The following is a 12,177-nucleotide window of genomic DNA, read 5'->3' as shown; positions in this document are numbered from 1 at the left end:
CATTAATTGTGTGGGTTTTAGAGGGGTCTCCGTAGCGTAGCTGATTTTTTTTATTTTTTTCCCCCTAAAAATGGCTTTTCAACAACCAAATTCTTTCGAGTGTTCTCTGGTTTAGTTGGATAATTCGTGATTTATTTTGTCAGACTTGTCCTCACCTTCCAGTTTCAGGAGAGGACATGCAACGTAGAACTAAACTCTTTTTTTTTAGGCTAAAATGCAGAAAAATTCAAAGCGATTGATTACTTCTATGGACTCCAATATATAACTGGAAAATACTTACCATTTTTAATGACTCAGGATAAAAGTGCATAAATCATTCAAATACATGTTCACCCTTTATAAATGCACCCTTAATATGAAGCATAACTGAACTTAAGGTGTTCTAACTACATGGAAAACCCCAGAGAACCCTTCCCCTCCTAATTCATACATTGAATCTATAAAATAAACTCGGTACCTCATGAAAAAAATCCGATTCACTCAAATCCCTAAGTGCCACTCACTCCTCAGCTGGGTCTGAGACTCAGCAGTTAATCTTAGTACCTGAATATTTTAATTGAAGCAAAAAATGGAAAGGGGGTAAAGATGAGGAGGGTGAAAAAACTCCTACAGGACCTGCTCACCACAATGTAGGTAAAAGTTTCCGAGGGTTTTGTTAATCAGAAATAATCCTACACATCCTTGCACATGAATTCAGTAAGAGGAGGAGGGAAAAGTGAGGAGCAATTGCAGCAGTAATAATATATCTCGAACTTATCACTACGTTTTTGCATCATCTTTCTTCATTGTACAACTGGAGGGAAAAAAAATCCAAAAAAAAAAAAAAAAAAAAGGGTTTAATTTCTACCTCTACATACAATAAGTTACAAGTTTATTTATTTAAATAATTGTAAAACATCTTACATTTTTTTAAAGAGGTTAAACTATAAGCAAATACACACATACACCAAAGTTCCATCATTCATGTCAGTTTGTCCTAGAAATTCTTTCATGCTGGTACCCTGTTTTGTTGAATTGTTTTTCTGCATAAACTAAATCGATATCTGAAAGGCTCCATAGAAAATAGAAACTTCAACTTTTTTTTTACCCCTACAAAGTAAAACAAATTGTATCCAAAATATCAAGCTTGAATCGTTTTGCCAATTTCTTTTTTTTTTTTTTTTTTTTTTCCTTTGAATATTTTACAAATCTCAGGAAGGTTTTCTTGTCTTCCAGGAAAGACTTTGCTTTTCTAATTCCATTCTGCCAACTCTTGTTCGTCCTGGCTCTTGCTGATTCTTCGTTCCCAATGTTTCAGGAGTTGATGTGGTTGTGTCAGAAATATGAAACAGGTAAATGATGCAGACTTCTATCTCGTCCAATCCATAAAAAATGTTCCTTTTTTTTTTTTTTTTTCCTGGGCCTGGCTTTCCCCCAAAAAAGGAGCTTGTAGTGCTATTTTTTTTTTTCTTTTTAGTGGTCCATCACAATAAGTAGTTTTGTGCTGTAAAAGAAAAATGAAAAAAAAAAAAAGGAGGAAAAAAGGGAAGAGGGAGAGCGGCAAAGCTGCCCCTTCCTTACATCGGGGGAACGACAAGACCAGTCATGGCTGAAAAAGAAAAGTGAAAAAAGATGAAATTGTGGCAAAATGTTGTGGAACAAAACATATTCGAGCCCTCCACCCTCCTGTGAGCAGTCAGGAATCAGAGGTAGGCGCTGATCTGAGGTTAAATTTGAGTTTTAGTGTCTTTAAATCTTTTGCTGCTGTACTGAGAACTGTGAGGGCTGACCGTGACACGGGCAATGAGCAAAGGGCTAATCCGGGGTCAAAAGGAATAAATTTCTTCCTGTGAGGGTGGTGGGGTGGAATTCCCAGAGGAGCTGTGGGTGCCCCTGGATCCCTGAAGTGCCCAAGGCCAGGCTGGACCAGCCTGGGACAGTGGGAGGTGATTCCCTGCCAGGGCAGGGGTGGCTCTGGGTGGGATTTCAGGTCCCTTCCCAAACCACTCCATGGTTTCTGATTCTGTGAAAAGCCAAGGCCCACCAGGGTTATTAAATGGATTAAAAAAAAGAGAGGGGATTAATTCAATTCATGTTCATTCGCAGAAAAACCTTCCCACTTTGAGTGCTTATCTCTGGAGAGAAGTCCCTGGAGATGGACATTGCTCAGAACTGCCCCCAAATTCAGAATTCTCAAGCTGAACACTCAAAACCATCCTCAAAAACCAAACCTGAGCAGGGTCCCTGCTCCCTCCCCACCCTGCTCATCTGCTTGGAAGGGCTGGGGGCGAGGAAAGGTGTGGAAGCAAGGGGAATTTGCAAACCCCCCGTGCTGCTGACGAGCCCAAGCCAGGGAATTCCGAGCCCTGAACCACAGGCCAAAGCCCAGAGCTGGGTTTTGCCAGTCTGGTTCCAATGGAAGGAGCCTCACTCCCTCCCTTGGTTCCCCCCACTAGTCTGAGTCCCCGCAGCCCCACCTGGCACCTTCCCAGAACGCTGGGCTTATGTAAATTATTTATTAGTCACTCTCCTGCCTTTAATTGCAGCTCTACTCCTCAGCCACCTTTGGAGCTGCCTGGAACCAGTGCTGCTCCCCGAGGTTTTTGAGGAGTAAGCTGAGTTTAGATGTATTTGTGTAAGAAATGAGCCAGCCACGTTTTCAAAGGGGCCTCGGCGCAGTGCGAGGTCCTAATCCTGCAAAGATTTACGTGCACTGAAATTTGTGGGATCATTGGCGTGTGTAAAGCCCCGTCCCCCTGAGAATTCACCTCACCCTTTACTTGAGAGGGTTTAAAAAAGCGCTTTGGGACAAGTTCCTAACGCAGGTCTGCTGCTGGTGCTGTGTTTTAAACAGCTGTGGGTATGGTCTCTTACTTCATACAACAGGAAAATAAATATTTTCATATTTTCCTACTGACCGGGGCTAAAGTCCCTGCCAATTTCAGCAGATAGCTGAAAGAGAAAGTGAAACCCAACAGCCCGAAGTCAAACTGATACTTCTTGTAATCGCTTTGGAATTTGCTGTTGCTCCTCATCTTTTCAACCCTGAATAGAGCAGGTGAACATTTCCCTGCCTGTTTTGGGGATACGTGCGAGTGCATCAAAAAAGAGACGCTCTGATGACACCGAGGGCGCTGCTCCATTCCTTCTCCTCACCCCCAAACCCCAAAAATAATCCTAGTAGTGTTGTCCCAGAGCGATGTGGAGGGCTGGGTGTTGACCCCATGCCTGCCTTTCTGTCCTTAGAAAGGAAAACTTGACTTAGCCTTGGGTTTCTGCTGAGAAATTTCTGCCTTTTCCGGGCCCTGCTGGGCTGGAAGCAGAGGCGAGAGCGTGCCCTCTGCGCTGGCTCCATCCCATGGGAGCACATCCTCCTGCCCTGCTCCAGCCAAAACCATCCCGGCTGCCTCCAGGGGTTTAAACTCTTGGTCTGAGGTGTCCTGGCTGGATCTTTGCCTGCAGCAAGGAAAGCAGCACCTGCACAGGCCTGGCCCCGTCCAGGGTGACATTTTCTGGCTGTTGGATGTCTGGGCACCAGGGGTTGTACCACAGGAACAGCGGAGCACTGCTTAGTTTAGGGGCTGGTGTCATTTTAGTTTGAGCTCTGTTCCCAAGAGAGCCGGTCCATAATGGCATAAATTGTTTTTTTGTGATGCTGTTTTTATTAACTTTTTTTTTTTTTTAAATCAAGGAAAACTTCCAGCAAAGCAAAGCAAAGCTTAAACCTGAGTTTCTGCCACGTCTCTACAAAAATATTTTGAGAAAACCCATAGATGCAGCGTTTTGGAAAGTTCCTTAACTTTAAATGAAAGTACATTTTTTTTTTACTGTAGGATTAGAGACATTAATAACTAAATAATGTATGTATTGGATGGAACAGGTTTCCAGAGAAGCTGTGGCTGCCCCTGGATTCCTGGAAGTGTTCCAGGCAGGGCTGGATGGGGCTTGGAGCAACCTGGGTTAGTGGAAGATGTCCCTGCCCATGGCAGGGGTGATACTGGATGAATTTTAATTCCCTCCCAACCCAAACGATCCCGGGATTTTGTGATTCCATGATCTGCTGCAGCAAGTCCTGTAACACAGAGAACACAAGCAAAGCCTGCTCTGTGTCGCTGGCATTTCATTCTCAGCCTCACCTCCTCCTGCAACAAAGAACCAGTCGGTGCAGGAATATTGCCTGGAATTCTCCCCTGGTTTCCCCCAGCTCATCTCAAGGCTTCTCTCTCTTTTCACACACCCTGCTCTGCCCATTTCCACCCCACCTCCACTCCCCGTTGGGGCTGCACTGTCAAAAGCCTATTCCCAGTCTGGATCGCTTTTTATTGAATGTTTGGGAGGTTTGGATTAAGGTCTTACACTGCTAGCAAAGCTGTAATTATTTTTGCCTGTATTACTATATATTGAATCGATGTAACTTTTCAATAAAGGTGGTTCAATGCAGGACACTCCCTGATGAGTTGGGAATATAGCAACCACCAGTCACTATCCCAGAGGGTCTTTTTTTTTTTCTTTTTTTTTTTTTTTCCTTTTCTCTTGGAGGGAAATGGAAAAAGAATTAGAGATGAGCCTTATTGTATTAACCTTGACAGCTTGCAATTATCAACCGAAACACTTGATTAAAATTGTCACAAGGTTGGAGAATTTTTTTATAAATAAATAATCAAAGATGGGGAGCACCCAGATGATCTGGTGATAGGCACCTTTAATGGGTGTAATTAATAATGATCATCAGCCTGGTGAGTACAAGTGGCCTTTGGAAAACTGACTTGGAGTGGAAAAGGACTCGCTGCAATTCAAACGTGAGGACTGGGGAGGGGATTTTAGTGCTGAACTCTGGGATCCTGGAATGGTTTGGGTTGAGAGGGAATTTAAATCCCACCCAGCGCCACCCCTGCCTTGGCAGGGACACCTCCCACTGTCCCAGGGTGCTCCAACCCGCTCTTGGACACCCTCAGGGATCCAGGGGCAGCCACAGCTCCTCTGGGAATTCCATCCCAGCCCCTCCCCACCCTCGCAGGGAGCAAATCCTCCCAAAATACATTTTTTTGGGGAAAAAAAAAGTCCCAGTAAACTGCTGGAGAAATGGGAGTGCAAATCTGAGGATGAAGATTGCACAGCTGCTCCTGTTCAGACTGGTTTTAATCCAGGCTTAAATACTGCTGTGATTAACGCATATGGAAAATCTAATCTAGATTTTTATTGCTGCCTGTAAGGAGAGTGGCATGCTCTGAGGGGCTGGTAAATAATAATAATAATAATAATAATAATAATAATAATAATAATAATAATAATAATAACAATAATAACAATAATAATAATAATAATAGTAAACACAAAGAAGATCATCCTCTAAATGTAGATATATATTTCTATAAAAATTATTGTTATTATTATTATTATTATATTATACTGAGGAGATGTTTTCCACATGTTGTGGGTAGGGAACTTCAGAGTTCATGGGCTTTGGAAAGGGGCCTGCACATATTCACTGCTTCCCTTGTGCTTTTGCTATTCTCTCTCCAGCAGCATTTTTGGATGCCTAGATTTGATAAATAAGAATATAAATCCCGAATTCCATGCCCAGCACACCTATCCCTGGTTTCCAGCCCCTGGGCAGAGGGCGTTATCCATCTCCCACTGCCTCAGCCCAGGCAAGAAGCCTCTTTGGGAGCCTCCCGTTGACTTTTTGGCCACATCTGTCTGTCAGCACTGTGGGAACGTTAATTTGGATATCAGGCCGCGTGTACCTGGATCCTTTCCAAAGCATGTGCTCCCCAGCTTGCATCAATTTAAATATTTCAGCTGGAATTTGCATCCATGGCTGAAAGAGTTCAATAGTTACCAAGACCTGGCGTAACAAACCTTGTTTCTTCTTGCTGTGTCACTGCCCAGTCCTGCTTTACTGGGTGTTAAATTTAACAGTTGTAGAATATGAATGCACTTATGTTTGTGCTGATGTGCAGGCAGAAATCCCACAAAGGAAGGGATGTGGGTAATAAATTCTGTATCCATTTATCTCTTATTTTGCTAATTTAGTAATTATTCACAACTTTAACCTCATAGATTAATCCTGACCAGCTCAGGACTGAAGTCTGGTCTGTAGAAATGGATGGATGTCAAGTTTTAGCTGTGAGATCTTGTTATATTCAATATAAAACTCAATTTTTAGAATCTCTCATTGATTACTGATTTATAGATTGGATAAAATACGTTGTAAACACCAAATGGCATAGATGGCACCAACTGGTCTCTGGTATTTTATTTCTTTATAGGTTGAAAGAGAGATAAACTCTTTATAGGCAGAGGCCTGAGAGTTACATTAAGGAAAATTACTAATTTAAATACTTCGGTAGTTTTTTAATCTGTCACTTTTCTGTCTCCCAGAAGCAGCCTGAGTGGATTTCTCTCTGATTTGTGTTTAGCACCATCTCAGGTAATTACTTAATATTTTAGCTTAATATTTAGGCCATCTCTACATAACAGTTAAATAAGTTTAAGTTTAAAGCAGACTTAAATCAGTGCATTCACATGGCGAGATCAATGGACCTACACATTTGTGGGAAGAAAATCTTAGGAAAGTGTAGATTACCTTGTCACCGGGGCAGGGGATGAAGCTGTTTCAGAATTCTCGGAGCTAGCTTTTAAAAACGTTACTGGTTTTTGTTCAGCACACTTAGAATTTCCTCACTGCATAAAATAATCGCACTTTCTGCAAGTCCCCGTGGCCCAGCTAAGGGTTTATATCACACCCAGCCCAACAGGTGCTGTTTGTGGGGCTCATTTGGAATTACCACTGCCTCTTGGCACGGCTCAGTTCCCAGAGTTGTGTTTCCTAGGCTATCTCTAGCGAAGTCTGAAGGAGCCAGATGACTTCCCAGGCCCTATAAAGGCATTTTTTATGGAGACTTGGAGCATATTTATGCGCTGCACACACCCCCCCACCAGCCTGTTAAAAGCAAGAATTCGGTGCAGGTTTCCATTCTTATCTCACTGCTCGCATTTGTTTCACAGATCACCTTTAAAAGGGCTGTAAATGGGCTGTGGGGCTCAATTCCCGGGCTGAGCCTAAACCTTGCAGCAGGTTTGTGTTCTGGACAGAGCCGGGGATTAACTCTGCTCTGCTTAACAAGTCCCCCAAGCCTGAGGAGAAGTCATTCCCCACAAAAGAGCTGGTATTCCTCTATATCCCAGGAAAAGGTGTCCCTTGTCTGGGCTGGGGGTGGGAACTGGATCTTTAAGGTCCTTTCCCAGGTCCTTTCCCAGCCCAAATCATTCTGGGGTTGAAACGCTTCGGGTCAGAACCTTCCCGTGGAAATCAGCGCTTGGGCCCTGCTTTAAAGCCAAAAGCTTGGATTAATCCTTTAATCCAGCTGGGCTGGGGCAGATTTTCACTCCTGAGCCCTGTCCTAGCAGTGTGATGTCATTCAGGGTGACGGTTTCTGGCACTCAGGTGCTGGCTGCCTTTCCCCCAGACTGAAGATTTAATGTGAATTAACAGGAGAACCATTGCAGTGCAGCCCCACACCTGAGCAGGTGTTTCCATACCGGGGAAGAGTTTGAGTTTCACCCCTGAACTTTAAGGAAGAAGAACCAGAACCTTCTGCGCTCCTCTCACTGTGATGAGCCCAGTGCCGGGACAAAAGCTCCTGTTGGACCCTCGAGCTGTTCCTCGAGGAATGTCGCTATTTTCTATTGGGCAGTAAGGCAAAAATCCCTCCTGGATCTATGTAAGAGAGAGCCCAGAGTCTCTGGGGTTTTTTTGGGGTGTTTTAGCAGGTGCAAGGAACCTCCCTAGACTGTGCAGGGCTTTTACTCTTCTGTTCTGTAGGGTTTGTTATTTTCTTATTTAATTAAAACCTTTCTGCACTTTCAAAACACCTCTGATCAGCCGTCTCAGTAATTATTTTTGAGCCATTTCTGGGAGGTTGCTGGCAGCCCTCAGAGCTTGGTGCACCTCTGTGGGGATAAAAACAGCCTGGCCTGGTGCAGAACAGCGTCAGAGCACATCTCCTCACCTCTGAACCCGTTCCCGTTGCCGCTGGAGCAGGCGGGAGAGGGGGACCCTTGGGGTCTGATGACAGGAGCAAAGGCACTCTTCTGTTTGACAGCAGGGAACACCGAGGAGGAGAACGGGAGGATGGAAGAAGTGCTGGAGGAGCCGACTGTTGGACTTGAGGACATCACTGCCAAAGGGGAAAAACAAAAAACAAACAACAAAAAAGGGATTTCTCATCAGAAATTCGGTAAAACCATTGTCTGATTCCTCGATTCCTTGTCTGATCGAGAATCCATTTTGTGATTCCTTGTTTTACCTCTCAAAGGAGATCTCATTCTCTCAGTGAGTATAATTAGAATAATTCTGGAGCGGAGAGGGAGTTGAACTGAATCGTTCAGAAAACACGGTGATAATTCTTTCAAAATTAAGGGTGAAGGTGCCATAAAATTTGAAGTCATCAAGGGAAAAACAGAGTCAATAGGAACAGTCATGGCCTGTCCACTCACTGTCCTTAGAATTCGGAAAGGTTGGAAAATCCTGTGTCCCCCCCAGTTTTTTAAATATCAAATTTCCTTGGTTTCAGGCTGCTGCTTAGATTTTACTCTAAACTGGGTCCTTTTAAAAGAAGTGCCTTGCAAGAAAAAAGCCCATTTCTGTGTCCAATAATTTGCCCAGGAACTGTTTGCTGAGCTTCCAGAACAATATCAGCCATTCCTCAGCAAAAGGAGGAACAAATAACAATATTTCATGTGAATTCCCAGGTCTCTTGGAAGTATTAGTTTGAAACCACAATAACACAATGCTGGAGACCTGGTCCTTTCCTTATGGAAAGCTCCAGAAGAGGAAATAATAATAATAATAATAATAATAATAATAATAATAATAATAATAATAGAAGCTGTTTAATTCTTCATCTTGCTTTTATATATATTTTTTTTATATATATATATATATATAACATATATTTAATTATCTACTTACACCATAGCTGGTGGTGCATACTTTTTTTTTTTTGCTTTTCACACTTTCCCTAGCCAGAAGGAAATCAAAGTATGGAAGGAAGAGTGTGTGCTCATGGTAAAACAAGCAGAAATTGAGAGCTTAATTCCATTATATGTTATATTTCTGGTTATGAAGTTAATATGGTTTCGCAGGAAATTAATCCCCAATTCGGCTCTCAGTTATTGATAATGCCTTCAAACTCATAAAAATTATTTCAGAGTGGCTTTTACCCAGGATTTGCAAAGTCGCTGTGCTAAAAGCAGTGGCTACTCCCTTAATAAAGCTGCAAATTGCACCTCATTTCCCACGGTGGCTTTGCCACTCGGGAATCTGCATAAAGGCTAAAAAAAATTGGAGGAAAATAAAGAAGTAAGGTCCAACACAAAAAAAAAAAAAAGGAAAAAAAAAAAGAAAAAAAAAAAAGAGGGAGCCTTTTCTACCTTGTACCCAAACACACCCTACCAGAGCTTTGGGAAAAACCTGTGCTAAACCCATTTTTGGTGATTTCTGAGGATTGGAAATTACAGCTAATTTCCCACAGTGGCTTTTCCACTCAGGAATCTGCATGAGGGCTAAAAATACATGGAGGAAAATAAAGAAAGTCCAGCTTTCAAAGAAATGGGAACCTTTTCTACCTTGTACCCAAACACGCCCAACAGAACCTTCGGCAAAACCCACGCTAAATCCGTTTTTGGTGATTTCTGAGGCAGGAGGATTGCAAATTGCACCTCATTTCCCACGGTGGCTTTGCCACTCAGGAACCTGCATGAGGGCTAAAAATAAACAGAGGAAAATAAAGAAAGTCCAACTTTCAAAGAGATGGGAACCTTTTCTACCTTGTACCCAAATACGCCCAACAGAACCTTCGGCAAAACCCACGCTAAATCAGTTTTTGGTGATTTCTGAGGCAGAGAGAGGCAGGACGAGGTGGAAATGAGGCAGGGGGAGGCAGGACGGGGTGGAAATGCAGGGGGAGGCAGGACAGGGTGGAAATGAGGCAGGGGGAGGCAGGATGGGGTGGAAATGAGGCAGGGGGAGGCAGGACGGGGTGGAAATGAGGCAGGGGGAGGCAGGACGGGGTGGAAATGAGGCAGGGGGAGGCAGGACGGGGTGGAAATGAGGGTGAGGCAGGACGGGGTGGAAATAAGGGTGAGGGAGGCAGGATGGGATGGAAATGCAGGGGGAGGCAGGATGGGGTGGAAATGAGGGTGAGGCCGTACATCCGTAGGGCGATCCCGTCGGGGAGCCGTTGATGAAGCCCGGGGAGCCGGGCACGCCCAGGTTGGACATGGGCACGTTGCTGTAGCCGTTCATGCTGTTGCTGGAGGTGCTGTAGTTGGATTGCTGAGGGGTGGAACTGGATGAATACCCCCGGGGGGAGATGCTGCTGGTGTTACGGATGTAACCTGGAAGTAAAGAACATTTCAGAACGCCTCCCTGGCTTAAAATATCCTCCTGCACGTCCCCTGCTTAAGTAGATGTCATTGAAATCCGGATTACTTGGAACATTTGACCAATAAATTCAGTGTTTTTCCCCTGAAGTTTAAGTTCTGAAGCAACTTTTTTGAAGTGAGCCGATGTACATTTTTCCAATAAATTTCGATTTATTAAAATTTTAAAACTGTTCCAAGACCTGGACAATATTGTGGGTGTTTATGTTTACCTGGGGTAGAATTTATAATATATGGGATTTTCTACCAATGAATGGGGGAGGTTTTACTCTTCAAATTATTGTTGAATTGTTGAATTACAGATAAATTACAGATAAAGCAAGTACATTAGTAATGGGAAATTATAACCTGTATAAAGTTTGTAGTTTAACTTTTAATTTCTTCTGCTTGGGAGAAAGAATAAACTGGATAAGTAAAACCCATTTTTGATGTATTAAAAACTGTTAGCAAATATTTGAGGACCAAAATTTAGCCTATTTTTACTCCAAAAAGGGAGTTGAAAACTGCAGCTAAAAGGACATAAAGGACAAAATCATTATTCCAGCTGCAAAAGGGTTTTTCCACGGAAAAACTTTCATTAGAGAGACTGATACAATAATTACATTAAGAGTAGTCACTATTTAGATATGATATTTAATATGTATTAAATCAGGTAATTTCTGCCCATTTACATTATCATGTTCTAATTCAGGGCTGGTAAGACCTTGAAAAAATGAGCAAAATTATCTTAATGATCTGTTTTAACTGGGCAGATAGAAAATTAACTTTAAAGTACCTGGGTTTGTTGCCTTAGAGTGTTAAACACAGCCAATTATTGAGATCAATCACAGACTGTGTGTGCTAAAAATCAAAATACATTTTTCTATGGCGTGCATTCCTCACAATCAATAGTGGATGTGGACTAAATGTAATACATACAATAGATGAATGTTGGTAAAATTAACACTGAAGCAGCAGCCTTAAAAACAACAACAAAAAAAAAAAAAAAAAAAAAGAAAAGAAAATTTTCCATCTCTGTGTGAGGTTTTCTTCCAACTGCTGCCCCTGTTGTTTGTGACAACAGAGATATAATCCAAAAAAAAAAAAGATATTTTGAGGGAGACAGGGAGGGAATTCAGGGGTGAGTTGGTATTGAAAGAAATCAAAAAATATTTCAGATAAGACACGGGGGCAGCACCATCCTTTGGGATGCCCAGAGTTAAAGGCATCACTGGGCATGTGGAGAGGTTGGAAAACCAATCCAGGGAAAAAACAATGGGAAAGTGATTGGGTTGGGGTTCTTAGTGATGCCTTGGGTAGGCTGAGCTGGAACAGAGACTGGACAGAGCTGGAGAATAAAATAGAGATTTATTGAAAGGGCTTTAAGGGTAAACCTTGGGCAGGACAAGAGCCTGGCCAGGGCTACACTCAAGGTGGAACCAAAATGGGCACAAAATGGACAAAAAATGGACACAAAATGGACCAAAAATTGACAAAAAATGAGCGACTCGTCACAAGGTCTCACACTTTTATAAGTTTTGGTCCATTTGCATACCGGAGTTTAACTGCTCAAGTACAACTACAGATTATGAAATCCAATCCTTTTAGTTTTCTCTCTTCAGCCTCCATTTTTTGTGCTTTTGGGCCTGAAATTTGTAGTGTCCTCGGTCTCTAGCAGGAAAAGGGTTTGTTTTGTGTCCCTGCCGTGTGCAGAGAGCTGAGTGACCTTGAGTGTGAGCTCAGAGCTGCGCCCTGGGCAGCACAGAACCT

General features: G+C 42.8%; 1 protein-coding gene across 1 annotated transcript in view; it reads right to left on the bottom strand.

The window, feature by feature from the left end:
- Positions 1-990: 990 nt before the first annotated feature.
- EBF2 (EBF transcription factor 2) overlaps positions 991-12,177 on the bottom strand; it is a 123,369-nt gene continuing 112,182 nt past the window's right edge. Inside the window, exons 14-16 of the mRNA XM_040087654.2 lie at positions 10,198-10,383; positions 7,995-8,162; positions 991-1,588 (exon numbers count right to left, since the gene is read on the bottom strand). Coding sequence (XP_039943588.1) covers positions 1,557-1,588; positions 7,995-8,162; positions 10,198-10,383 — 386 coding nt within the window. The 3' untranslated portion in view covers positions 991-1,556. The remainder of the gene's footprint in view (positions 1,589-7,994; positions 8,163-10,197; positions 10,384-12,177) is intronic.

The sequence above is a fragment of the Hirundo rustica genome, chromosome 28 (assembly GCF_015227805.2).
Source record: "Hirundo rustica isolate bHirRus1 chromosome 28, bHirRus1.pri.v3, whole genome shotgun sequence".
Lineage (NCBI taxonomy): Eukaryota > Metazoa > Chordata > Aves > Passeriformes > Hirundinidae > Hirundo > Hirundo rustica.
This window is presented reverse-complemented; position numbering and strand designations above follow the sequence as displayed.